The following is a 27,386-nucleotide window of genomic DNA, read 5'->3' as shown; positions in this document are numbered from 1 at the left end:
TGGGATGAAGATTCACATCTTTTGGTTTGTTTAATCGGCCCCACTTTTTCCCGATCACAAAACCAAGGACACAGCAGTTAAACATTATTTACAGTGAAGAGGCTCAGACAACAAAGATTAATATAAAATTTAATAAGCAAAATGTACAATAGCTGGTTAAACTATGCACCATCTCAAATATATTTTATTTCCACTCTTTCAGACCGGAAAATCTAAGTACATTTTTATGAACATATGAAAAACATCCCCAAATACAAAAAAAAAAAAAAACTATCTACCATTTTTAACATGTGGTTGAAAATGGCTGGGGGTTGGTGTTGGGGGTGGACTCTGGCGCTCGTTTAAAACATTCCCCTGAGGCTGCCTCCTCTTGAGCCCATGCCTCCAGAGTTACCATAGAATCCGCCACCACGACCTGTAACCAATCAAATGAATCGAAGTGTCAAACGCTGAACACCCTTATGATGATAGAATTACACATTTGTTGAAGGATGTCCCATCAGTTCCTTGTTACCCTAACCCTGTACAGTTTCGGTTCAGTGTATTCGTATCAATTTAATTAGAACTGATGAGTTTACAATTTCATGTTCTACTGTGATTTGGAATCAGATGCAAGATGTGCCAATTTCTTTCCAATGTTGCCCAGAAAAACTTCCATAACAGTAGTTTCAACAATACATAGTGGGACAACGGAGATGTCACTTGACCAATCACAGGGATTTAATTGAAAGAATTGAGGAAGCATACTGACCCATTTCAGATCCGCCGCTGGCTGTTGAGTTCAGGAAGAGCTCAATGTAACGGTGTTCTGCAACATAAGATGGATTTCACATTAAATACCTAACTTAAACAGTTTTACATGCAAGGGAGTTAATAATCAATATCCATTATTTATGACACTTGAGTTTCATACGGAGCCCAAACTGAAAAACATTCAGTTCAAGCGAGACTGATTCAAAATGTATTTTAAATCAGAGAATTAACTTGACTTAGTTTTCAAGAACTACATGGTGGGGAAAAACTCATTTATTTATGATTTTAAAAGCTCAAGGACACCAGAAGGTTACATACGCATGTGGTTTTTGTCCTTTGACATCGCTGACACGGCATCTTCGTGAGATCCAAACTCGACGTCGGCTTCGCCCGTGGACTTCCCGTTGGGTCCCACGTCGATGTGGACTCGTATGGGGTTCAGCGGAGAGAAGAACTGCAGAGCGACAAAGACGCCTCAGTCACTACCTCCGCTAAGACCAGACAGAGAAAAGGAAAACGTTGGGCGTTAGCTCACGTTGGCGATGTCGGCTTCGGTGGCGCGGAAGGGCAGCCCGCGCATGTGCACAAAGTGCCCGCTGTGGAAGCCGGAGCCCGAGTCCCCGCCCATGCCTGTGCCAGAGAGAGGGCAGGCACGTTACCACACGCCGGAATCAGTCAGGGGACCGGCATCGCCTAGGAGACGCACGTGGCTCTCACCTCTCCCTCTGTCTCCCCTCATCCGCTCTTCAAACATACCGTTACCGAAACAGTAATTATTGAAGCCGTTGTAGTTGTCGAATCCGCCGTAACCTTGAGAGAAGACGTTTAAGAAAGATATTTAATACCTCCGTTGTCACCGAACACAGGGATCGAGCATGTACTTCAGTTCTGGATGACCAGACGTGGACCTGCTTCATGCCTCTTTTACACACATTGCATAGCCTACATTTCATAAATGTAACATTTCACACTTTTAGATTCAAACCTCCAACAACCACCAACAATGTACATCATTAAGAGTCACTGGTTAGACAGCTATTATATCTTAACCAAACACTTGGATATGCATGAATAGCTCTAGTAAATGACAGCGTGTACCTTCTGAGTAACAGTTCTTTGTGCTTTTCCAGAAAGCATACCTCCACTGTAGCCCCCTCCACTGCGCATCTGGTCCAGAAGACCGCCCCCTCTTCCTGGTCCGGGACCGAAAAACCCACCCCGCCCCATCATGGGTCTGTCATACGGTCCCGGCCGCTGTCCCATCATCCTACGAGGCAGCTCGTAGTAGGCCCGAATCTCATTCCTGCTGCTCTTAAAAATCTCTATGTACCTGTAAGGTTCACATTCAAACGGCTGATTGGTAAAACAAACACACCAGATAGTGTACTGTTGCAGTAATGAGGAGCATTTTAGGAGATGAGACTTTACATGGATGTTACATGTATGGGCCATCGGAAATAAACAGGGAAAAAAGAAGAGGCTTTCCAATATCATACATATTCCTGGGACCGCTTTTTATAAGGATGGTTGGCTTTGTAATTATGCTGGGTGTAAGTAATGAACAAAGATGACTGCTTCAGTGTACTTTACTGGTTACTTTACTAACAACATGGCACAATCTGTCCATTTTCTTAAAGTGTCTATCCAGCAAAAAGTTTCATACAGCTTCAGTAGGTTTTCCGACTGTTAGACAGTGACACAATCATTTGTGCACATGAGCATTTTTGAAAGTTACCACATCTGTTATAACAGGATGTGTTAGGAGGAGCAGACTACACTCTCTGGAATGCAGTATATTGAAAAGACTGCCCATCTGTTCTGCCTCTGTAAACTTCCAGAAGTGCATTTCTAAGTCTTTAATGTATTTACCTTGCAAGGGAAATTATGCTGCTAAATGCAAAAAGCATTCTGCTGAAAAGTACATGGAGTGTATATGGAGTGTATACACTTTTATTTATTTTTAACTTATTTTAAATTGTAATTATATATATATATATATTGACAGTGTGGAGATAACTTCGCCGGTGAAGGCTCATGTACCGCTTGTCACCGATTAAACCGAACACCACGACAAGCCTACTAGCTACCCCTAAACAACTGATGAACTATTCAACTTGTCATTTCAAAAATTACAGGTGTAACAGTACACCTTACTAGGCGGCATTTTACTTTCCATCCAAACGTATTTACAGACATAAAATACCGATTATGGCTCTTCACGCTTCACAATTACAAAATGTTGCATATTTGTTTAATGACCAATTTGTTGAAATACAACATATTTTTGCATGTATTTATCCAAGCCTTCCATGAGTTTCATGAGGATGTACTGTTAGCATCAGCACAACTACTTAATAATACTTTCCGCCTTACTAATGTTTTAAACTTCAGTAACCTGTGGCTTTGCAAAGACTATAGCCAATTACGTCTGCCACACATCGATAAAGCTATTAACATGCAGTTGCCGCAAACACACACACACACACACACACACACACACACACACACGCCTTGTATGGGCCTCCCACTGCACTGGACCACACAGGACGTATCAGTCAGTGGACCCAGCCTCTCTGCCTACCAAACACTTATTTACTCATTCAAAGTATACGCCTGTTAAAACCGGAAAACCGCTCGGGTTTGTTTATGAACACTCAGCTTCTCCTGGAGAAACTATTCAGCTCTTTAGGAACAGACCACAGGCTTAGTTCTGGGAAACCCCTGGAGTATCCAGTGTTTGCTTTACACCCTCTAGTTTAAATATCCCACTCCTTTGACATGTCAGCTGAACAGATTGCCCCATGTTAGAAAATGAACACTTTCAATATAATTTAATAGCATGACTAAAAAATAAGAGGAAGAATCCGGGGCGTGTGACATTGACTTAATTTTATAAATTTTATATTGGTTTTCTACCTTGCTATAGCAAATAATGGAGACAATATTTTAAGGCTTTACAATATCATACAGTAGATGTAGCTCACTAGCCTAAAGGGAAAAAAAGAAACATACTGATGTGCCAAAAACGAGCTTTGCTTTTCATGCATCTACGCAGACTGTGCAGGCTAATACTAAATCTTTGTAGTGCTGAGAAATACATTTAAATCTTGCAAAGGCAAAAGACAGAAAGACAGTCACAGATATTTCTGTGTCCTTCCTTTTGTTATCACACAACGGTGATGTGTTGTCACCCTTTTAACGCTGAATGGCAGTTCTGTCCCCCGAACACGTCACATGTGCTGACATTTTTTCCCAATTACCAAACAACTTAACCCAGACAAGGGGTCTGTGAACTCGGCAAATTTGAATGGTTGTTAAAAATCGCTGGATAGACACGTTAAGACGTGGAAGGCACTGATTTTTGCACTTTGACCGTACGGCCGTAAGCCAGGATACAGAGTGGGACAGAAGCGTGGGCCCTTTCACTGGTCTTTCTCCCTCTCAAAAAAAAAAAGGCCTCTAGACTGTAAGTCAGCAGACAGCAGCTCTAAGCAGTACAGAAACAGCCCACTGAATTCTGCCCTGCTAAACGCCATTCCTCTTTCCCACTGGAGGTCAGATGTATGCCCATGTTTTAGGAGATTGTGTCTACATGATCGTATCATCTTTGGTTTGAGGATAAAGATGCAGGACCCCCCACCCCGCATTAGTGATGCTGTGGCATTAATTCCCAGCCCGGTCTCTGTGGCCCCACCTGTGCCCTATCCTTTCCTTGTGTTTCCCCAGAGCTTTTTCAGCTATCTCCTTTGAGGCAAACTGCACGAAGGCTTCCCCTGTGCTCCTCCCCTGGTAGTCCATCGGCAATGTTATCCCATTTGGCACGATTTTCAACCCTTTAACCCAAGGACAGATAACCCCCCCAAGGGGAGACATGTTAAAAAGAGCTGTGACATTCCCATCTACAGTTAAAAAAATTTATAAGAAATGAGAAATTTCAATAACCACCCCTGCCCCCCTCCCCCAAATATCACTTGTCTACTTTAGTTTGACAGATCCCTGCATTACATAAAATGACCGTGATTCAAAAGGAAGAACATAATTTATCATTTCAGCCATGAACATCATACTATTCACACAGATTTGTATTTTGCCACAACAGAGACACACAGAAAGCTGCCCTGCAGTGGAAGATGTTGTGACTTTTATCACTATGGAAACATAAAAATAATCTAAAGGGGAAAGGGAAAAATAATACAGGAAAAGCATTTACTGTATTAATGAAAGATATTAATCGACTTAATACATCCAATTTGTATTAAAGATATAAAACTATGCTGAAGGAACACTTCAATCCTGACTAAACAAACAGGGAGGAAGTGTCTATAACCAGATTCATTTAAAATGGGCTTTAGGACAAAAGCTTCTAAAATGCAATAAAAGCCACCACATGTTCTCCGGTAATAACAGCCGCATATGGAATGTGTTTGCATGTAGGAAGAATTAGCCTCGCATTTTAATCAGGTTCATCACAAACTGCAAGAAAGTGCCTGAACCACTGTTAGCAAGCTTATCTTAACGCTCACACGCTTTCTGCAGACAAGCTCCCGTTTATACGTGAAATCCCCAAATGACCAAGGATCGCTAATGCCTAGGGGTTTTATAGTGGCACCGGACGGAACAGCTCTATTCCCTCTGTAGTCCCAGGGGAGGGAAAATCTGCTGGTGTGTGACGGAGGGGGCGTGGGCGGGTGTACCTGCGAAGAACTGCACTATCTCCTCCTTACTGCAGCCGAACGGCAGGCCCCTCAGACGCAGCATGCAGCCGCTGCAGCTGTCGTAGTCCGTCGGGCCGCAGCGCTTCAGAACCCAGTCCATCTCGCTGCGGTTCGACTTGAACACTGGGAGGAACGCAGCAGACTCACGATTAATAAAACCCGCTCTCACAAGGGCACTAGCGTGATCAGACATGAAACCAGCAGGGTAAGCATCCTGGAGACGTATCACGAACTGCTGCGTAATAACAGCCGCGTTTCAGTGTACCTTCAATGTAGCGGTGCCCCATGTATTTGCGATCCTTGGCGATGGCGTTCTTGAAGTCTTCCGCAGTTTTCAGCTCCACAAAGGCCTCCCCGCTGGGCCTCCCTTCCTTAGAGAAGGTGAAACACACTCCATTCACACCCCCGATGATGTCACAATCTGCAGGAAGAGCAGGGATTACCTACTGTTAAAATACATCTTCTCTCTCCTACTCTAACAAATTAGCAAAACAGCGCAATTCAGGTAACCGAAACATCTTTCTTTACACAAGCAAGCACGACATGACAAGAATTTGTGTCACTTGTAAGACAATACTCATGATTTAGAACAGCAGTCTTTGTGTAACAGCAATACAAACTAAACATAACAGTCATGATAAAGAAAGTACCTGAGAAAAAGCTTGCGACTTCCTCCTGTGTACATGACCAAGGCAAGCCCCGAATCCGCACCACAAATCCCTCATCGCTAAGAGACATCGTCCCCCACTGCTGCACGGCTACTGCAAAAGACAGGAAACGATTTCGCACATCAGCAAAGTCTAAACTGGCCAAGCAGTGACTTCACTGTGTTTTCACCAATTGTGTGAGAAAGAAGTGGAGAGTTCCAAATAAATTACAAGATATTACTAACATGTCAGCTCATTTCCGCTTTTATTTTAATGTCATTAACATGCTAATGTCTCTAAAATGCAATTTTTTGCAATTATATAATTATATTAGAAAATTCATAAAGGACATGGGGGGGAAGAGCTTATAGTTTACAGTACTTTTCTCGAGGCCAATTCTTGTTTTATTGAGGGGGGGAAGGGGCGGACATAGAAAGGTTATGAAGATCAGTTATTTTCATTAAAGCAAGCTACCCGGCTTGCTAACTCGTGGTTATGTCATCGGTCGTATTCGCTCAGACTCTGTAGGATGACCTCTACCTTCAGAAACGTTACTTGAATGACCGACAGGGGCTCGGGTTGCAGGCAAGGACATACTGAATGGATGAACATGTGGTCGGTAATCAGCCGCTGATAAGTAATGCCACACCTGTCCGCCTGCATTAAGTCTCCAAGCAACTTGGCTACCCAGCCGACGTTACCTACCCGCACACCCACAAGCAAGGTAACAGAACTAGCAAAACCAGCTCACGTTAGCCAGTTCTGATCGAACTGCTAGCCAGCTCGGGCAGCAAGCTATACCCGCGCTAACGTTAACTCCAAGAATCGATTAACTTGCTGCTGCTAATCGTAGTCAAGCACACAACTAGTTTAACGCTAAGCTAACTTCACTAGCTAACGGTAAGACACTAAATAATCATCGCCACGAATTGTCTTAGCCTGCGGTTCTGTTGACGCCAATGTATTCCAAATGAACTATAGTTGAATTCGAAAAACAACCAGTTTAAAATAATAAGTGTAACGTTATTCTTTATAATTTTTGTTGAGTAAGAAAATAGTCGGTTAGGTATCTAGCGAGCTTCCTAGCAACGCTTTGCTGCGCCTGTGGCACTTGTACAGCTAGCTACCTAGTTGCACTGCTGTGTTCATGACGACAGCTAACGTTAGCTTGCTAGGCCTGGAAAACGACACTCTCATCCAATATGGGAAAAAATACTTCAAGTGACTTCTGTCGAGCTGCGTGAGATTACCCCTGTCGCGTCACGTATACATTTTTTGTCTAATTTATAATGTTCTACAATAAGACACAACTAGCGAGTTTAGTTTCTCACCGTCGCCAAACACCAACCCACCCAGGTAGACAGCGAAGGCTCATTGGATAATATCGCGAGATTTTGCACCATCTGAGCTCAGCTATGGACGTACCGACGAGAAATGTAAAATTGCACCAAACCATTTCATGTTACACTAATCTAAATTGATATTACTTCGATGAGCCAACGTGCAAGTACAGCCCATTTATTCGTGTTTGTTGTACTAATGTAATTTTTTACAAAGCAAATGTTTTGGAAGTACAATAAATAAACATTAAGTGCAGTTACTTTCCATACTCCTGACTCGTTGTGGCCAATAAATATTCCATTGGAATGTTTTGAAAGAATAGGAGCGTTAACCCCAGGGTTTTGGCTGCATTCTAGGTGCAAACTATTTAGCAACATTCACTCAACACTTTGCAATGTTTTGCAACAATCTTTGAGATAGTTTGTTCTGCTTTGGTGGGTGTGCCAGTGGTGCTATGGTACAAGCTAAAGTAGGGAATCAGTGGTCCCCAACCTCAGTCCTGGGGACCCCTTGTGTATGCTGGTTTTCATTCCAACCACAATTGCAATGTCAGAATTTTAACAAGGTGTTCATTTTTTTAATTATGTACTTTTCATGTATAGAGGGATTATTTACCATCCTAAACCAAATTATGTAAGTATTGGACATACATGCCATGTAGAATACATGTCCCATGTTCACATTGTGCTATACTGCAAACAATTTAATTAAACGTGTGGACATATGGCCACAAAACTATCCATTTGGTTGACAATAAAGAATTAATTGACAATAAAGCAAGTAATAACAGGCCAAATGAGCATTGTGTTGATAAATTTAAGGAAAAAATTAAAGAACTTTGTTGTTAGACGCATGTTAAACAACCTAATTAGGAACCTACTGATTCACCTCAGTCTTTAAATTGATAAATTTAAAAATGTTGTTACCTCTTTTTATGAAATTGTTTTCAATATAACACAATACATACAGTGTGAATAAGCACACCGTGAACATGACATTTTTATTCTTCATAAATAAGAGAGTAAATAATCCGTAAATAATAAATAAGCACCGGCTACAGTGGCAGTCTGCAAGTGTATCCTAAAGATTTTACTGTGCTGAAGTACAGGAGTGAACCTGTGTAGTTTGGAGAGCTGTCAGAAAACTAAAACTAAGGTAACTGGTTGCAACAAAAACCAGCATGCAGACATGCCTTCCCGGACTGGAGTTGTGCACCACTGCTCTTAGTCGTCACTAAAAGTGAGTACTCAGTCGACCTACCTACCTAGAAATAAAGACTTTTCATTTTATAGCATCAAGAAAATGAAATATCTTTATTAAAATAAAAATTTCCTTCCCAAAAGTATTTTGGGAAGGGCTATGAGCTCACCATGTAAACCTTTCTCATAAAACATTCAGGATATGGCCCCTTTAAAAATGCATATTCAAGTTTCAGCTCAAAGTTCACTGAGGTATTCTACTGAAGGTTGCACTGAAGATCGTTGAAACCTCAGCACAACGCTGCAAAAAATCTGCAAAAAAAGAGAAAGAAATCATCCTCAGACTTCATGGAGATACCAGTATTTACTGTTGATGCTTTTACCAATCAAGCTTTCAAAGGCAATCCCGCTGCTGTTTGCTTGCTTCCAAATGTAAGTGTTAAAACATGGTTTTTATGAACACCTACAGCCTACAGGAATCTGTGCTTTTCACATTGATATATAAAAAGTAACCTTATCAGTAAACTTTCAATCGCCGATACATTGTGGCATTATTTATTGCTGTTGTAATAAACTTTGCAATTACTTGAAACATAATAATTGTACTTTTAAATTCATGTAGGTCCTACGGGATGAGCTGTACCAGAAAATTGCAGCGGAGATGAACTTGTCAGAGACTGCTTTTATTGTGAAATTGAATTCATCGGATGATTTCACTTCAGGTAATAAATTAAATTCTCCCTTGAAAGCTATACATCTCACTATAATAAATCTGTCATTTGCTGGTGTAGTGAGGGAAAAAGGGGGGTCAAGTTCTGTGGTAGTTCAATCAATGTTTCAGTTTGTTCTGACTATTTCACAAAGAACATGATGGGGTGATGAGGCATTTCTACTTAATGTGGGCTCATCTGTAGGGGAAAAACAAGCACATTCAGCATTTGGTGATCGGGGGGCAAACCTCGTTGAGGGTGTTTAGTCCTTTACTTTATCTGTATGCAATGGCCTGCGAATGGCGAGCAGCACCATCACGCTTCAGCCCTGCCCTATAGCCAGATTCTTTTCAGATCTGGAGCTGGAGAGTTCATGTGGTTTACAACTTTATACCAACTTCAGAAGTACGCTACTTAAAAAAACGTGTTAGTCATATTGCAATCAGTCACTGCAACACTAGCACACAGCAGAATTCTCAGTTTTAATTAAACTTGTACAGTGAAGAAACTTGGCTACATTTCATCCTACTAGGAAACTGTAACTGTTTCCTAGTAGGTGTTCATTCATTTAGAGTTGAATGAACACTTTACTGTGTTAATGTGCTGGAAATATTTTTTGTCTGGCAGGGTCCCGTTTTGGTTTACGCTGGTTCACCCCGATGAATGAAGTAACGCTGTGCGGACATGCCACCCTTGCTTCAGCAGCAGTTTTGTTTTACCACAAAAGTAAGAGTTTTGCGCTACAAGCATATTTCTAGTGGTAGGTATATTCCATATAGTACATACCAATCAATGATGGCACAGGGCATGACTGGTTTCCGCTACTTCCAGAGATAAGAGCTATATCAGCTGAAACTGTGCTAAAAATAAGAGTGCATTGACTATCATTTCATTCTTTTCAACAATTGCTGAATATTGCTGGTTTATACTGCTGGTTGAATGTACGAAGACACTGACCTGTCATAAAGGCTTATACAGTTACTTTCTCTCTTTGGCAGAAAACCAGAATGCAGCCCTCGTGTTTGAGACTTTGAGTGGAGAACTCTATGCTCGCCTTCATGGGGACTCCATAGTGATGGACTTTCCTCTTCATAAGCCTGTTGCACAGGTTCAGTTGGGCCCACACAGCTCCTTGTCACATAAAACTTATGCACCATGCTTAGATATTAAGTTAGGATAATTTAAATTATCTGTGTTTCAAGTACAGGTCTACCCAGCACCCAGCACCCTGCACCCAGCCCTTTTATGTTACTGATTTTTTTATTCATGTTAATAATTACTGTGTAATGTCTAATCCTAGGGCTTAGTTGAAGAAGGATAGCATGAATTCACAATGTCCTGTTTTTTTACAACAGGACCCAAGTGAAGTAAAAGATACTGTTAATGTAAGTATTCTTGGTCTGTAACTGCTCCCTTCATTGTAAGTGGCCTTGAATTGTAACAATACTACTTTTAATAATAACAATGATGATGGTTATTATTATTATTATTATTATTATTATTATTATTATGTTTGGAAATCCCTGTAGTATGTGACATTTGTTCTTGGGAAGTGATGTTTGTATTTTATTGGGGTTAAATAAGATTGAGCAGATGATATGTCTTCCTGAGTGTTTGCGTTGTTGTGCCGTCAGTGTAACATATGTCACTGCAGGCCACGGTCAGAGGCCTGTCTGTTCAGGATCTGTGTTACAGTGCTAAGACCAAGAAGCTGCTCATACGTTTGAGTGACAGCTGTGACAGGTAACAGCAGACACATGACACCTGTACAAAGCCACACAGCCCACATCCAGGAGTCCCACTGGCTTGTAGATTAATACGTTTATACATTACCACCCTGACAAAGTATGTTTGAACAGATGAACCTGAACTCTCACTGTTATGGCTGAAAATATTACTGTTTTATGTGGTATATTACGGCTAATAAAACACATCTCATGCTTTACCATCTTGTCGCCAGACTGTAGCGATTGTTACATCAACTTAAAGTGCTTTCTCTCTCAAACCACTTTCCAAATCTGGCCACACATTCTTTCTCTAGATTAACTGGCTGATCAAAACTACTTTACATTTCCATCTCTAAAATTAATGTGTGCTAAATAATGAAAAGCGCTATACAAATTTGGATTCTTTTCCATCTGGTTGTTGGTTTTTAGGTCAGTGCTGACATCCTTGCAGCCGAACGCCTCTGACCTGCTACGCAGCGACAGCACTGGGAGGATAAAGGGAGTCATCGTCACAGTCAAGGGGGCCCCCACGGCGCAGCCCGGCTACGACTTCTTCTCTCGGTACTTTGCACCCTGGTATGGCATTGCAGAAGATCCCGTGACTGGTGAGCACTAGGGTGCCCTGGGGGAGAAAGCCCTGACCATGACTTCATTGGTCATTTAAAAACAGGCTAATCACAGATGTGTGCTCTTGTTGCTTGCAGGCTCTGCGCACTCTGTACTTGCTGGCTATTGGTCAGAAAAACTGGGGAAAGAAAGAATGCTGGGTAAGAACAATTAAGATACTTATGTTCTGAGGTGTTACAGAAGATTCTAGAAAATGTGCAGCTACTGCTGTTGGTCTGTTACAGCCTTCCAGTGCTCAGACCGGGGTGGGGAGCTGAAGCTGACTCTGAGGAGTGACGGCAGAGTGGACATCTCCGGCCAGGCGGTCATAATTTTGAAGGGAACACTCACACTGTAGTCTCCCTGAAGGGGGGAGGGGCACTCACCTGTAGAGAACCTCCATTACAATGTCTTCATTAAAGTGTCGGAAACCCCACCATGCATTATGTCTTTTTTCTGTTTTCCCATGCGACCATAGTGTATGTTTACACTAGTCATTCTCTCTTTGAGGACTACATAAATTTCATGATCTTTGTGGTTTTTTAAACCAGTTTTGCCATCCAGGTGAATAGTTCTCACTTGTTCCAACTGCGGAACTTTGCCACCCTAGCTCCCCAGTGGTGGAACAAACTCCCCACTCCACTACGAACCACTCGGTCATTGCCCATCTTCCGCCGTGTACATCACTTTGGATAAAAGTGTCAAATAAATGTAATGTGATATAATGTAAAAACAGGGACCCTGTGTACTTCAGAACTGCAAAAAAACCAAGCAGGTCATTGACCCTATGGCCCTGGTTAAGGGCATACATAGGAGCAATGTGGTGAAATCTCAAACATTGGACTGAGACTGGCATGGCTTTCATCTGTATTTACTGAGTAATACAATGGAATAGCAATCCAGTAATCAGTGGCGCCATATGGGGGAGGAAAGTTAGGATGATTTCAAGGGCCCTGACTGGCAGGGGCCCTCAGAAATATTAGAACATAGGATTTCCTGGGGTGGTGGGGCTCAGTGTGAGATCCTAAAATCCCTGGCGGTGCCTTTGATTGTCTCTGTTTTAAAAAAAAAAATAGTTTAGGAATGGTACAATTTTTGCCTAATAAGCTATATAGGACGAAGAGGATGCTCTTCTGTGATTTGTTTCGAAATATTGACTGGCTATTTTCAATTCATTACCAATGTCCCAAAATGATTGCGATTTAAGAAAACAACTGAGCAGATTTTATAAAATGCAGCTTTCATCATTGAGATACAAAATATTAACTAGCTAATAGCATTTATATTCACTATTCAAATGTGAGATCGAGGCCAAGGTTCTTTATTGTAGCTGTTGATAATTGTCGCGCTTTGAAGTCTTCAGCCCGTTGATTGTAGTCAATCAAAGCCAATGGATGTGCGGGAGGGCGGAACTTCCTCAATGTCACGCAGTCCGTGCATCCAGAATAGGTACAGTAGGCTACAGAGAGATATGGCAAATATAGGTTCTGATAGAACGCGGACAGTTACTAAAGCATGGATTGCTTTAAAAAGACTTGACCTTAATGGTAAGGTGTTTTGTTTTATTTTGTCTGATAGACTTCTACTTTCGATATTGTGTATAAAGCCAAGTTTATCGAGATTTCGAGCGGTGTTCTAATGATTTGTTTTGTGTCGTTTCTATAGAAACAGCGCAAAGCTAGCTTGATGCATCCTGTTGTGGCCTATGTGATTTATCAAATACAAACGCAGAAATAATGCACAAATCGAAAGGAAAAAATAAAACAAGAACTAAACCTTTGAAACTTCAGGCATCATCTCGTAGAAAGAACGGGGTCAGTTGGGTTTGCAGCCAGATGTATTTGACAGTGTGCATTCAGCCTGAAAAATGTGAATTGCATTTGCTAAAAGATGAGAGAACATGAATAGAGATCTTAAATTTACAGTACAAATTTCATTAAGATGAAGAGTGATTAAATGCAATTTTAGTGAGAGTATTCTTGTTTATTTTTAGTAAAGTCTCAGGAAACGGTGACAAATTAGCGTCATTAATCCCTTTCTTTTGCTAAATATGGCTTAATTTTTTGCAGATGACAGAATTACAGCCCTGCGAGAAATCTCCATTCAAAGAGAATCAGCCACAGTTCGACAGGTAGTGTTGCTTTTTTTCCAGTTACACATTTCGCTCATACGAGTACTTTATTTTATTTTATTTTTTTATTTTATTTTATTTTTTGTAGTAGTAGTTGCATTTTCAAGCTGCACCCCAGAAACTTGAATAAATTATAGGCACGCACTTTTTCTGGTGTGAAAGTTATAGAATTTTAATGGGAACACTGCTTAGTAAACTGCTTGAATATTTTTTTTTTTCCTGTCCAGACCATTTGCGGATCTTTTGGACTGAATGCTGCTCATGTGATTTTGAAGGTATTTAAACAGAAAAGCAAATCCAGAAATTGGAACAGTTCTACTCTACCTAAACATTCGTAATATTTAACACTTATTTTTCATGAGTCTTTTACTTACTTTTTTCTTACAGTACATTAAGTCACTTTAATTTCTCCAATTGAAGGTTTATATATAACTTTATTAAACTGGCCATGTTGTCAAACATTTGATTTTCCACAATGGACAACCTCTGCTGCAAAATGTTACTAAATAACATACATTTACAGGTCAGGAATAGTCGTGGCTCCCTAATTCCATTGAATAGCAGTATACCAGCGAACAGCAAACACGCGTGAGTAAATATCGTTAACTTGATTTTTATATGTGGGAATTAGAAATATTATCTATATGGTGAATTTGTTTAGATAGTGGGGTGAATGAGTAACATATGTGGTTGTTTTATTGGTGCATGATGTGTTCTGTGCATGTAAGGATCACATTCCAGATTTTATGCTGCATTTATTTTTTAACCTGTAGGCCCTATGTGCTGGAGGTGGTGAAGATTTTCCAACATGGTAAGGTAGTGGGGTTGCCTCTCTCCTGGTTTTGAAAGTTAGCCATGACTCAATGATTGTTAGCCATGGCTCAATGGTGACAGAATATTCAATAATATATTTACTAAATACATTAGCATATGGTATTAGCAAACATTCCACTGGGGAACTTCTAACAACTTCTTGGTCTCTGACTATTATTCCTCCCCTTTGTGGTTACGTGTCCCCAACCTTTTTTATTGTACCCCAGTGGCGTAATTAAGTAAACTTCACCTGTTAAGTTTTTAACATAAAATTCTTATATAAACACTCTGATTTTTAACCAGTTTTGCCAAGTTTTCATGTAAAATGCCCAGTTGAATTGGCAGAAAATGAACGAAATTCTGGATATGACGTCTGTATGAAATTACAATTAGTGGTTTAGTAAAATAGTGATGGTAGCAAAAGTTATTCACATGCTCTTTCTCTGTTCCTTTGCAGTTGTTCCCAGGCCCTGCATTAATGACACAACCGTAATCAATAAAAGCATGAAAACACGACTGCAAAGTATTGTGAGAAGAGTAAGAGCAAGAACATTTTAATCTAAACCCATTGCCTCAACTTTTGTGGATTACCCTTATGCAGAATGCATGTTTGAAACAAAATATTTGTACAATTATTCATTGTAATACGTTCTAAGACAATACCTGTAGTTCATATTGTTCATGCCATCTGCCAAGCTATGTGTTTGTGGGCACATCCATACCTATACAGAACTGAGAGTTTGGCACTTTTTAGGGCTTACTACTGAAATAACCACAGTGACTGCAGACTTTTGATCCTTACAATCATTAACTCTATACCTTCTGACATCATTCAAACATTGTGCATTCATTAACTCACCAGAGATGTTGCTCACCCCTTATATTTTACTTTTTAGTTTGATGTTTAAATGTGAGACCAAATGTTAAGCCCTTTTGTTAACATATACATGTGTATTTAGATTGAAAGACTGGAGGAACTTGTACCACAAATCAAGTTAAGACGTCATGAAAAAGTGAACCAGGTACCACCTACTCATCCTCTCTCATGCTGCTCTTTATGTGAAAGTGAACATTAGTATTTAATAATTGCTATCACTGAACTGCGTGATTGTTTGATTTAATGCACATGATTTTTAATTCCATAGGAAATCAAGCTGTTAAGCCAGAAGCTGGTATTCCTTAATAAAAGAATGCAGGTATGCACTGCTGTCTCACCTTGAGTTAATATTCCTTAATAAAATAATGCTGGCAGGTACAAGATTTCCTTGTTCATCATTTGATCTCTGTTTAGATTTAAAATGCTCTTTTATTGCAGGCCTTGCTCTGTTGTTAGGTGTTGTGTGTTGCCTGGAGATGTTGGCTGTATTTTTAGTAATATTTCTGCCCTTGTGTTTCAGATGGCAGATTCACACTGTTGGAGTGGGATGTTTGTACGGCCACCGCTGTGGTGAAACTCCACAGTGTAAGCTACTGCAATAAACATGGTAAATCACCTAGCAGTGTGGAATCGACTACTAATTTGAGTCTTTTGCTCGTGTTGCCCTTTGTGTTATGAAAATACTAAACATTAGTTTCATTCATGACATTATTTAGGTGTTAAATATTCTAGTATACTGTATATTTGTGTACTTTTCAGACACCTTTTTAAAGTATTTGACATGACTGCAGCAGTATGTTTTCACAATAAACCGCTTCAATTACAAATAGTCAGTGAAGAGTGAATTATTATCAAGTGCACATTTCAAAAGCAGAAGTCAAAACTGAGACATGATCCCAAGGCAAAATAAAATATAATAATAATATAATAATATGGAAGAGCATGGCACTGACATTGAAGCCATATCTTAACTAGATGATCTGCTTATTGATCATGTCACCAGCCAGTATACCTTTTCATACTGTCTGTATATGGTGGCAGGAGGGCTGGTGAGGGCATCTATACTTAGTGTTCCAAATGCTGTGGAAATATCAGAGAACTGGTCATTCAAGCATAAACCCTAACGCACTATAGATTGCCTGGAGGCACAGATATCGTGTTAATGACTATATATAATTATGGATGATTGGTCTAATTCTGTTCATGTAATATATTCCAAGTCTCAATATTGTAGCCTATGTATGTTTAATTCCACGGTTGAGAATTTACACCGCAGGAATAGTGTGCATGCGTTTTATGGCGTATGTTATTCCAAACATATACTTATAGAATTAATGATTTCTTCGATTAGAAGTTACACGGCGTTTTAAGAGACCAACTGAGAGATGAGACGGCAAATGAATGACCCAGCAATATGAATGATTGTCAGAAAACAGCTAGCAGTTCGTTTATAGTTTCCACAATGGGACCCCTAATAGGAAGGTTTTTTTATTATGCCAGTCGGACTGAATAATAAGAACACGTGGTGCTAAGAGAAGCTCCAAAAAAATTTTTTTCATCAAATGTTAAATTATTTGGAGAGTATATTACGTAATCCAGATAGACCTTGTCGATTTTTGCGCTATAAGAGAAACAATTCAACCCATGAATGGTTTTAATAATTAAAGAGTGTGCGCCGTGGGGATCCCAAGGCTGAAAGATGAAGGAACTTCGTTTCGCTTTACTGTGTTTCCGATACGTTTGACATCACTCGCGCTCATCGTCGTTGATAGTAAACATGGCCGCTGTTCTCCCTTCGAGAGCTTGCGATAGCAACCCTGCAACTCCGGGCGCACAATCATTGAAGGTAAATATTTTGTATAGAAATTCAGTGACCCAGAAATTCAAATCGTAAGACAGTAAGTTACTGAACAGGGACAGCGCAAGTGTAATAAACTTGTGTCGCGTGGACTAAGATGAAAACTGGATACAGTAATGTTAACCTCATTCCTTTGTTTCATTTGTCCACTAGTCTAGCATAACGTTAGCTAATAACGATCATTCAACCATCATTTAATCCGTTTGAAAATGAATAATGACATTGTGTTATGTTTTCTCGTTAAAATGCGTTTCGTTCTCACAAGGGGCCCATACGTCGACCATTTCCCTAACATTAAAATTACCATGTAGCTAAATTTGCTACACATCTACCCGTTAGTTTAGATAGCTTTCAATGAGCCCTCTGATAAATTGAGCATGTAGCCAAGTGATCACGTTAAATTAAGATTGCATTTAGGATAATGACTTTATAACGCAACGTTAGCCTGTCAGTTAAAATAAGACATCCGTGCTTGTTGCTAGCAAGATAACGGAGTAGCTACGTAGTGTTAGACAATTATTTGGAGGTTTTGTCGGAAGCATGCGCGATTTGGTTATAGCTAATTCTCTATACGTTGCCTTGGAGACCGAAATGCTTCCTTCTGAAGGCGCCAAATGCGCGACAAGGATCTAGTAGTCATAAATACTGAACTCCGCGACGCTTCGCCCGTTCATTTTTAGAACCGGTGATATAATAAAAATGGAAAAAGTTTGTTGCAAAAAGCTGGATTATGTCTAAAAGCGGAATTGCCATTGTCTTGTTGTAAAATAAGTTTGGCAATATAGAGAACGATTGAGCTAATATGTTGTTTTATTATGTATCGTGTTATTGTAAAGCAATTGTATTGTATAGAACTTGCGGCATGATAGGCACTCAACAAATACATGTGTTATTATTCCACTTAAGATGATTGAGCAAAACACAGTTATGAATGTTGCAGGTATTTGATTCATTGTGAGCTTTTGATGAGCTTATGAAATCAACACTTTGAAATGGTGATATTGAACAGATCCGTCTTCTATCGAGAATGTTGATATTATTGTATCTTTACGCAGGATGACACAGAAGAGAATTCTAACGATGGCAGTCAGGCCCCCAAGAGACGTCGGATGGGATCTGGAGACAGTTCCAGAAGCTGTGACACCTCCAGCCAGGATCTTGGGTACAGATCATCTCGGCTCTGACAGTCTGATTTATTTAAGAAGCACGTCCTACACTAAATGGGATAAGAGGCCTACTGATCTCCGTAGTCATTCTTTGTTATTTTGAAACACAGGAATATCATTTTGTGAGTTGCAGTTAGAAGGGTAAATTGTATCTCAAGCGATTAACATGCTGTTGCCTGTGCTCGTCTTTCTCAGGCTCACGTACTTCCCAGCAGAGAATCTGATTGAGTATAAGTGGCCATCGGATGACAATGGGGAGTACTACATGCTGCAGGAACAAGTCAGTGAATACCTGGGAGTCACTTCTTTTAAGCGCAAATACCCAGGTAATGTTCTCTTCCAGTTACCAGGGAAATCAATGTAAAACAAACAAAGAACCAAGCATTATAAAAAAAAAAAAAAAGAAAAAACAGTGTTGGCAATGTGTACAACTATTGCAGTCTTGACATTTTAATCAAGAGATTCACATCTAAGAGCCAGCCTGATTTGTGCAGAATATATTTGCGGACACAGATATGCATGTACAAAAGTGTTCACACAGATATGGAAATCTGTATAAATGTAAAAAAATAAATAATAAATATTGTGCAGGTCCCGGTTGACTGTAACATGTTAAAGCTGTAACTGCACTGCATCATTCCAAAAGTACTCACATTTGGCCCACCAGCTACATCTGTGTCTCACGCCTTGGTTTCCCCACTATCAAACTAGGACCCAAAGCACACCTCTCAATCAGTGCTAAATACTATAAACTCTCTCTCGGTCGTTCATGAGAACAATTTTCGGATTTGTATGTGTCACACACAGATAATGATTCCCTCTTTAAAATTTTTGGTCCCGCAACTTTAACATTTTCAGTATTTACAGCTGTTTCTAACGTGTTCAGTTTGAGAGATGTAAGGCATCAAATACTTGGGCTTACAGTGCATCTCTCATTTGTCAATGGAAGGATAGGTGCAACATTCTTATGCCTTACTGAAGCCATACCAAAGGAGAATTCTATGAATTATAAGTTAAAGAAAGTTCATTCTTCTCTTTGTTTTTTTTTTGTTTTTTTAAGATTTGGAAAGGAGGGACCTTTCTCACAAGGAAAAATTATACCTGAGGGAGCAGAATGTCATTACGGAGACACAGTGTACCTTGGGTGAGTTGTTTGTATATAAAAACAGTAGAAAGAAGAATAAGTCAAATGGAAGTCTAAACAAATGCCTGTGCTGTGTTCTGTCAGTTTGTCATAAAATAGATCAATCTAAATTTTGTGCTGAATTAGGAGAATGGCTTTCTTATTGTTTTTTCTTTAATGTGAATGTCATGTGGTCAGTCATATTTGTCACTGACATTTGTTAATATGCATATATTGCAACAGTTCCCCATGCCTGATTTTTTGTTGGCTCTTTGAGGCCACGGTTAAGCACTTTGTGGCTGATTGTCTCTTTCAGGCCTTACTGCTCTGCGCAGTGATGAGGTCATCGATCTGATGATGAAAGAGTACCCTGCCAAACATGCAGAGTATTCAGTCATCTTACAGGAGCGTGAGCGCCAGCGAATCACGAAAGAGTACTCTGTAAGTACAGGCAAGACATTCTTAGGTGATCTATTTGGGATGGAATTAGTGTTTTGTGTTTGTGTACATGTGTTTTCCAGTACAATCCTGATAGCTATTATCAAAGATAATGAATTTATGCTTCAAAGATATTTACCTTACCGTCACTGTTTTTTTTTTTCTCTGTGTGAAGCAATAATGTTCATAGCTAGTCACTTTTATGTGTATACACTCGTTAATTTACCACTGTAGGATTGTTCCATTTACAGTTAGATCATGTTATAATGCTGTGCAGGTGCACAGCAACATTAAAAGTGTTCGCTTCTGTTCTTCCTTTCACTAGCAAATGCAGCAGCAGACCTCGCAGAAAGTAGAGGCGAGCAAAGTGCCTGAGTACATAAAGAAAGCTGCGAAAAAAGCCGCCGAATTCAACAGCAACTTCAACCGGGAGAGGATGGAGGAGAGGAGAGCCTACTTCGATCTCCAGACACATGTGAGCCAAGACGTGGTGGAAACGTTATCTTAATCAGCATCGTTTTAATCAGCATTTAAGAGCTCACTGGACAGCGGTGTTTTTTACTACCCTTTTATGCTATCTTCTATTGACGTGCCTTCTACTCTTGATGTACTATCTTCTCTTGATGTGCTATTTTCTCTTGAGGTGCTGTCTTCTCTTAATGTGTCTTCTCTTGTCAAAAATTGCACTGTAAATTGTAAATGGGTTATCTAGACACTACATTTCTATCCATGTAATATGAATCAAGTGTAGAGCTGATATTTGGTTGTGTGCTGAGACTGCATCAGATGCGGTGTGTAAAGGTAATTGGGTAAAGGATAGATCATAATGTGTGTGAAGAAGGGTGTATCAGATGCAGTGTGTAAGGGTATTTGGGTAAAGGATAGATCATGATGTGTGTGATGAAGAGTGTATCAGATGCAGTGTGTAAGGGTAATTGGGTAAAGGATAGATCATGATGTGTGTGATGAAGAGTGTATCAGATGCAGTGTGTAAGGGTATTTGGGTAAAGGATAGATCATGATGTGTGTGATGAAGAGTGTATCAGATGCAGTGTGTAAGGGTATTTGAGTAAAGGATAGATAATGATGTGTGTGATGAAGAGTGTATCAGATGCAGTGTGTAAGGGTATTTGGGTAAAGGATAGATAATGATGTGTGTGATGAAGAGTGTATCAGATGCAGTGTGTAAGGGTATTTGAGTAAAGGATAGATAATGATGTGTGTGATGAAGAGTGTATCAGATGCAGTGTGTAAGGGTATTTGGGTAAAGGATAGATCATGATGTGTGTGATGAAGAGTGTATCAGATGCAGTGTGTAAGGGTATTTGGGTAAAGAATAGATAATGATGTGTGTGATGAAGAGTGAGAGCCGTGTGTGAATAGAGCTGTGACTGTTCCCCTCACCGTTTCTCAGATCATACAGGTGCCTCAAGGGCAGTATAGAGTCCTTCCCCCAGAAAAGACCAAGACTGGGCCCTACCCTGTGGCCCTCATCCCTGGCCAGTTCCAGGACTATTACAAAAGGTACTGTGCAAACAAGCTGTATTACCTGTGTGTTTGTGTGTTAGGTACTCTCCTTACGAGCTGCCTTACCTGTGTGTTTGTGTGTTAGGTACTCTCCTAACGAGCTGCGCTACCTGCCTCTGAACACGGCGCTGTACGAGCCCCCGCTGGACCCTGAGCTTCCCGCCCCCGACAGCGACGGAGACTCAGAGGATGGAGAGGAGAACAGGGAGGAGGGAAAGAAGAACAAGGGCTCCTCAGTAAGGGACACTCCTGCATACACACATGTACCCCCAACCACCCCACAGACCATGTGTGCGTTTGTGCCTGCATGCCTGCATGCGTGTGCCTGCATGTCTGTCTGCGTGCCATGTGCATGTGCATGTGTATGTGTGTGTGTGGGTGTGCGCACAGTGGAAGGGGAATTGATCCCACTGTGTGACTGTTCCTCTCTCCACAGGACAGCTCTTCTGGAAACACGTCAGATGGAGACAGCCAGGACAGCGGAGCCCAGGCCAAAGGAAAGAGCAAAGAGAGAGCAGGAACCCCAGCTAAAGACGCCTCCACACGCCCCCTCCAACACAAATCTGTTCCCGGGTACAAGGTAGAAGACAAAAGCCCCTGACTTTTTTTCCAAAAGCATCTCTTCCCCCCTCCCCCCTTTCTCCGTATCACAACCCCCAGCAGGCAGGTCCTCCTTTCGGCTGTAACTTCCTCTCGGGCCTCCTGTGATCTGCTGGCCTGGCCCCGCCCCCTCCTCTTTCACCTGTTACTGTTTCCTCCTGAATCATTCCCCCGGACCGCCACTCAATGACTCCAGCAGAAACTTCTAGAGCAATAATGCTTTTTCCCCCCTCTTTTTTGGTGATTGTGTTCTCCAATGGGGATTTTTTGTGCTCTTTTCCCTCTTACTGCACTTTTAATTTAATAGAGCCCCTTGCGTTTAATTCCCTCTCCTCTGAATGTCTTAATGATATACCTCTTTGCTGCCAGCCTGTTAGTACAGCTAAAAGGCAAGTAAGCAGATCATTTTGGCTGCTAGAATTACTTGCGCTAACGTTTAGTTACAATAAACAATTTATTGGCTGTCTCAGTAGCACTGAAATGCAACATGTCACGAACACTAAATGGTTTGAAAGTGAAAATTTGAGTTTAAATGTTCTTAACTGTATGTAATTTCACTCCATGCTTTATGCAGCTTTTTTGTGAAGTCCTACAAGTGTTATCAAACTACCGTTTGATATGAAGTTGTTTTGGGATGTCGTGCGTTCCGAGAGCCCTGCCTCGCTGCTCGAAGGACCTCAGAACCGAGGCCCGGAGTGCTTCTGTTTTTGGTTTACGTTTATTTGGTTGCCTTTGGTAGAATATATCATTGTTTTGGAAATATTCTTGTGAGAATATTGTAGGTTTCGGATCAACAAAAGATCTACCTTTTGACCTCATTTGCAGACTCTACGTGACTCAGTTTGACAAAACGTCCGACTGAATTAATTGCAAAGCACTGCGTATGTTTGTACAGAGCCACAAATTGGTACACCCCTGGTCCGTTCAAGGCCCGCATGGGAAAAAGATGTGTTTCCCACAAAAGCACTTTTACTGAACACATCAAAGCACTGCCTTTTAGTGTAGGCCATGTTTTTCACTAATTTACCTATTATATATGTAAACATATCACTGGCATAATGACAGCAATGATCATTCACCCTACCATAGTTTGATATGAACAAACATGTTGACTGTAACTGTTTAACTCGAAGAAAGCAGTTTTGATGAAAGGTAGCATTTTAAGCAATATGGTGCCAAAGGGAATTTGAAGGTTTATCTTGGTTCTGTAGTTTCTGTGTTGTATATGTTTACTCAACTCTTTACTTTCCTGTAACCCTCACACGTAGCATAAAAGTAGGATATAGTTCAGTACTGTAAGACAGGAATTAGAGAGAAGAGTCAGCACATTTGGAACAGCTTTTGAGGGCATCACATTGGCTGTGGTCGAGAGGAGGCTTTCAGTGTTAGGTGGGCGTTATTGTGTTTCCTATTGGACTGTTGTAAGTAGGTGCGTGGAGTCATGTGACATGAACCGTATCCACTAGCTGGATTCAGTATGTTGTAAGGGCTCCACCTACTGGACAGGCACGGTCTTGACTGAGACTACTGTTGGACTTTTTAGAGTTCATTTTGAAGAAATCAGTGTTACCACTGTTAATTGAGCACTTGTATCCAAAACAAAATGCATGTTTAGAATGGAAGTAATTATTCCATGTTTGTCTAGTTCCAATTTAGAAGATATTGGACCACCCCAACCTGACCTTTTTTTGACTTAACCAAAAGCAAAAATGGATAGCTTCAAAAGTCTCTTCTAACTCACCTAATGCCTCTGGTCAAACAGGAATGCATTTGGGCTGAACCTCAACAAGAACCGAGTGCTTGCATCCTATCTTAAAAAATATTAGCACAGACACGGGCCAGTTTCTTTTGGTTCCAGTCTGCAGACTTGTAGGTACAGCTTCTGTTGATCCTTCATGCAGAATGTTCTTGACCTTTGACCTGTTGTATTTGTTCTCCAGTCTTTTCTGTGACTTATTAACACATGTTTGATTCGGGCAAAACGACTGCTGAAAATGCATCCCGGCTGTGTCTTAGAGACACCCGTGAGCCCACGCTAGCCCTCCTGTCCCTTACGTGTTCTAACTGTGAAGTAGTTTAAATTGATTTCCCGTGTTGACTGAATAACTGTGTGCTTTATTAACCTGCGTCTGAGTCCTCGAGCCCCCGCCCCCTCCCTCGCCTTCATTTGTGTGTTTGTTTTATCCGGCCATTACTGCTTTTCTTCATGAAAAGATTTTTTTATAGCAGGAAATGTCAGTATTTAGAAGTTACACTACAGCTACGTATTGAAATAAAGGTTTTAAACAAATATACTCCACAAAGATCTTTCTTAATTGACATTGTGTGTGAAGACTGAAATGTGATTTTGGTAGAACTGTGTGGTGGAAGTGTGCTTAGCTGCAGGTTCTCTTCAGTGTCCTGGCTATACCGGGCGCATTAACGCCATCTGAAGAGCCGCTTTTAGAGCGGCAGGCTGCAGTCCACCCTCTTAGTGCTCTCCTAGATTTCTGCTGCCAGTTCATTTTATAGTCAACATTGAAGAGTGCATCTGCACAGCACTGCAGGAATTGTTGCTACAAAATCTCAAAAATGATTTGCGTTATGTGGCTCGCTTTTTCTTTTTTCTTTTGCATGACTTTTTTTGTTTTATTTTTTTAATTGGTGTTGTTTGGGGCTTCCAAATTCACTCATTCTCAAATTAAAGCGTGTCTTTTTTTTGATTATTCCGGATAAAAACGGCCATCATTTTAACGTTTTGCCTTAACTGCTGCACAGAAATTTCAATAATGAGAAAATTATAATTTGTATTAACATGGCGAAGCTTGGCCAGTGTATTTGGGTTTTGAATACTGCCAGTATAAAAGCTCAGTGCCCCCTGGTGGTAAAAAGCAGGAAATTTCTCGGTCAAGCTTAGGCCTGATGTTGTGGGTCTGAAAGGGTCAAAAGTTCTCTCAGCATTTGCACAAAATGAAGTACTGGCCCAACCGAACGGCCATGACTCAACATCCCACCATAAACTTCACATTTTAAAGTAAAGTCTCAGCAATGACTGCTTTAAAATGTGAATAAATGGGCTATCTGGATAGAATAATCATGAGGCTGTTGGACTACTGCCTCAGAAGCTGTTGGTGCGATTCCCAGGCGGGCGCTGCCATTGTACCCTTGAGCAAGAACTTTAACCTGAATTGCTTCTGTGAAGTACCCAGCTTTATAAATGGAATGTGTGTAAAAGTGTATATAAATTATGAAAATGTATAATTTTGTTTGGTTCAAGAAATGCATAGAATCTTTGGAAATGCTTCTGACATATTTCAGGTGGTTCTTGATATTTTTGCAAGAGCAAATGGTATTTTTATGCTGGCCATATGTGTTACGCAAAACATTTTAAGTAGCACTCTAGAAAAATAGTATTTTGGTTGGAGCCCAGGTGTTGGGGACGGGGGAGGCATTGGTGTGATACGGAGCGTGCTCTTTGGGTGTACTATTCAGCCACAGTGTTGAGAGAGGGAAGTATTTCCAGACGGTGTATTTTGGCCCTGAGTGGCTGTTTCTCATACTGCACCGGCCCTTGTTGCAGTGGTTTTTATAGCATTGTTCTGCCCTTCCAGCCTAAGGTCATTCCAAATGCTATATGTGGCATATGTCAGAAGGGTAAGGAGTCCAACAAGAAGGGAAAACCAGAAGCTCTCATTCACTGCTCCCAGTGCAGAAACAGCGGTGAGTACACACACACTCTCTCTCTCTCTATTGGTATATATGAGACTGGTGTGTTGAATGATTATCCTATTTTATGTGATAGAACTGCTGATTGGTCTGTAAGATGTGACGGAACAGTGCTGATTGGTCTGTAAGATGTGACAGAACAGTGCTGATTGGTCTCTAATACATGACAGAACAGTGCTGATTGGTCTATTAGATGTGACAGTACAGTGCTGATTGGTCTGTAAGATGTGTGTGTGCAGCAGTACTGTTGAATGATGGCTTCTCTCTGTCCCAGGTCACCCGTCCTGTCTGGACATGAGCGTGGAGCTGGTGGCGATGATTAAGACCTACCCCTGGCAGTGCATGGAGTGTAAGACCTGCATGGTGTGTGAGCAGCCGCATCACGAGGACGAGATGATGTTCTGCGATAAATGTGACCGCGGCTTCCACACCTTCTGCGTGGGCGTGGACTCGATCCCGCTGGGTGAGCTCCTGTCAAAAACTGTGGGAGAAGTGTTTGTCAAAAACACTCCCTCTGTTGGCCTGGGGTGATAAATGCACAGTTGTGCTCTCTGTGTTGTGAGAGATTCAAGTTTGCTGATTTGATATTTATGAAAGGTCCTGTCATGAAAAACTGTCCGCTGGAATGCACGTCTATTTCCAGGCAGATGTTTGTGATTTTAGAGTTCAGAGTCACACAGCCTGTGATAAAAGGCAGCTGTATTTCCCCTACAGTTATTAGTCAGATGTTTTTCAGATGTTTAAATAGTTTTTAATCTCAACACACAAAGTGACTGTGGATGTGAAAATGGTGTTTTCATTGTGGTAAAGAGGTTAGAGTGGGGTTGTTTGGGACGCTGACTCGCCGTCCAGAGACACCTAGCAGACTCTGCCATCTTAAAAATAGCCACTGTGTTGAGTCTGTGCTGCATTGTGGGTAAGTTGACTGACCTCCAGTATTTAACTTCTGAATTTGTCCTTTCTGTCTTCTCCAGGTTGCTGGGTTTGTGATTGTTGCACAAAGGAATTTTCTACCCCAAAGAAAAAAGGAGGAACAAAAACTCCAAAAAAGTCACATAAATAGAGTGATGGGATTGGTGGTGCTCACAGGCAGATAAAAGAATGGGATTGGCGGAGCTCAGATAGAGGGATGGGATTGGTGGCGCTCAGGCAGATATAGGGATGGGATTGGTGGAGCCCAGACAGAGGGATGGGACTGGTATATTTCAGGCAGATGGAGGAGGGATGGGATTGGTGGAGTTCTGACAGATACAGAGGAAAGAGTGGCTGAGAGTGCCTCTTTTTAAGACAGGTGCTTTTAACGTTTTTTACACTGTTTTGTATTGTACCTCTCAGGTTTAAGCACAAAGCCCCTAAAATCATGTATATATTGCTTTGCTTTGTTGCGTTTACAAATGTAACCATGGAATTGTAATGAATTTTCATAATAAATGGTGTTTTTTAAACTTTC

General features: G+C 40.9%; 3 protein-coding genes across 10 annotated transcripts; 2 read left to right on the top strand and 1 right to left on the bottom strand.

Moving 5' to 3' along the window:
- Positions 1-17: 17 nt before the first annotated feature.
- Positions 18-7,506, bottom strand: hnrnph3 (heterogeneous nuclear ribonucleoprotein H3 (2H9)). Its single transcript, XM_035400845.1, has 11 exons — positions 7,447-7,506; positions 6,119-6,229; positions 5,734-5,889; positions 5,448-5,591; positions 4,448-4,586; positions 1,893-2,083; positions 1,471-1,563; positions 1,289-1,383; positions 1,072-1,207; positions 752-808; positions 18-415 (listed from the first exon to the last, which is right to left on the bottom strand). Exons 2-11 carry the CDS (start codon positions 6,204-6,206, stop codon positions 342-344), a joined length of 1,173 nt encoding a protein of 390 aa, XP_035256736.1. The 5' UTR covers positions 6,207-6,229; positions 7,447-7,506; the 3' UTR covers positions 18-341.
- On the top strand, positions 6,651-16,346 carry LOC118218277 (phenazine biosynthesis-like domain-containing protein). Of its 7 annotated transcripts, none has more exons than XM_035400839.1 (17): positions 6,700-6,839; positions 8,922-9,087; positions 9,278-9,377; positions 9,993-10,091; positions 10,364-10,473; positions 10,721-10,750; positions 11,020-11,108; positions 11,522-11,697; positions 11,797-11,859; positions 13,768-13,829; positions 14,057-14,104; positions 14,353-14,417; positions 14,603-14,640; positions 15,100-15,179; positions 15,602-15,664; positions 15,788-15,838; positions 16,040-16,346. In XM_035400839.1, the coding sequence occupies exons 2-17, from the start codon at positions 9,004-9,006 to the stop codon at positions 16,091-16,093; spliced, it is 1,212 nt and encodes a 403-aa protein (XP_035256730.1). In that variant the 5' UTR covers positions 6,700-6,839; positions 8,922-9,003; the 3' UTR covers positions 16,094-16,346. The 7 variants fall into 7 exon arrangements, with proteins under 7 accessions (XP_035256734.1, XP_035256730.1, XP_035256731.1 ...); XM_035400840.1 differs by having other exon boundaries at positions 6,747-6,839; positions 8,886-9,087; XM_035400842.1 differs by lacking the exon at positions 6,700-6,839 and adding an exon at positions 6,903-7,015.
- On the top strand, positions 16,040-27,386 carry phf10 (PHD finger protein 10). 2 transcript variants are annotated; one of them, XM_035400836.1, is made up of 12 exons: positions 16,040-16,126; positions 18,433-18,539; positions 18,739-18,869; positions 19,604-19,687; positions 19,983-20,107; positions 20,430-20,579; positions 21,519-21,628; positions 21,717-21,867; positions 22,068-22,211; positions 25,822-25,930; positions 26,211-26,399; positions 26,911-27,386. In XM_035400836.1, exons 1-12 carry the CDS (start codon positions 16,124-16,126, stop codon positions 26,997-26,999), a joined length of 1,392 nt encoding a protein of 463 aa, XP_035256727.1. In that variant the 5' UTR covers positions 16,040-16,123; the 3' UTR covers positions 27,000-27,386. The 2 variants fall into 2 exon arrangements, with proteins under 2 accessions (XP_035256727.1, XP_035256726.1); XM_035400835.1 differs by lacking the exon at positions 16,040-16,126 and adding an exon at positions 17,188-17,365.

The sequence above is a fragment of the Anguilla anguilla genome, chromosome 18, assembly GCF_013347855.1.
Source record: "Anguilla anguilla isolate fAngAng1 chromosome 18, fAngAng1.pri, whole genome shotgun sequence".
NCBI classification, from domain to species: Eukaryota; Metazoa; Chordata; class Actinopteri; order Anguilliformes; family Anguillidae; genus Anguilla; species Anguilla anguilla.
This window is presented reverse-complemented; position numbering and strand designations above follow the sequence as displayed.

Excerpts from the sequence above, each read along its gene's own strand:
- hnrnph3 (XM_035400845.1), bottom strand. The coding sequence starts at position 6,206 with ATGTCTCTTAGCGATGAGGGATTTGTGGTGCGGATTCGGGGCTTGCCT. Across the intron at positions 4,587-5,447 it reads GATAGTGCAGTTCTTCGCAG|GGTTGAAAATCGTGCCAAAT; the intron begins GTACACCCGCCC and ends CTTGGGTTAAAG. Across the intron at positions 1,208-1,288 it reads CCGAAGCCGACATCGCCAAC|TTCTTCTCTCCGCTGAACCC; the intron begins GTGAGCTAACGC and ends GTCGCTCTGCAG.
- LOC118218277 (XM_035400843.1), top strand. The coding sequence starts at position 6,756 with ATGCCACACCTGTCCGCCTGCATTAAGTCTCCAAGCAACTTGGCTACC. Across the intron at positions 11,860-13,767 it reads GGGGAAAGAAAGAATGCTGG|ATGACAGAATTACAGCCCTG; the intron begins GTAAGAACAATT and ends AATTTTTTGCAG. Across the intron at positions 15,180-15,601 it reads TGCAAAGTATTGTGAGAAGA|ATTGAAAGACTGGAGGAACT; the intron begins GTAAGAGCAAGA and ends ATGTGTATTTAG.
- phf10 (XM_035400835.1), top strand. The coding sequence starts at position 17,297 with ATGGCCGCTGTTCTCCCTTCGAGAGCTTGCGATAGCAACCCTGCAACT. Across the intron at positions 18,540-18,738 it reads ACCTCCAGCCAGGATCTTGG|GCTCACGTACTTCCCAGCAG; the intron begins GTACAGATCATC and ends CGTCTTTCTCAG. Across the intron at positions 20,580-21,518 it reads ACTTCGATCTCCAGACACAT|ATCATACAGGTGCCTCAAGG; the intron begins GTGAGCCAAGAC and ends ACCGTTTCTCAG.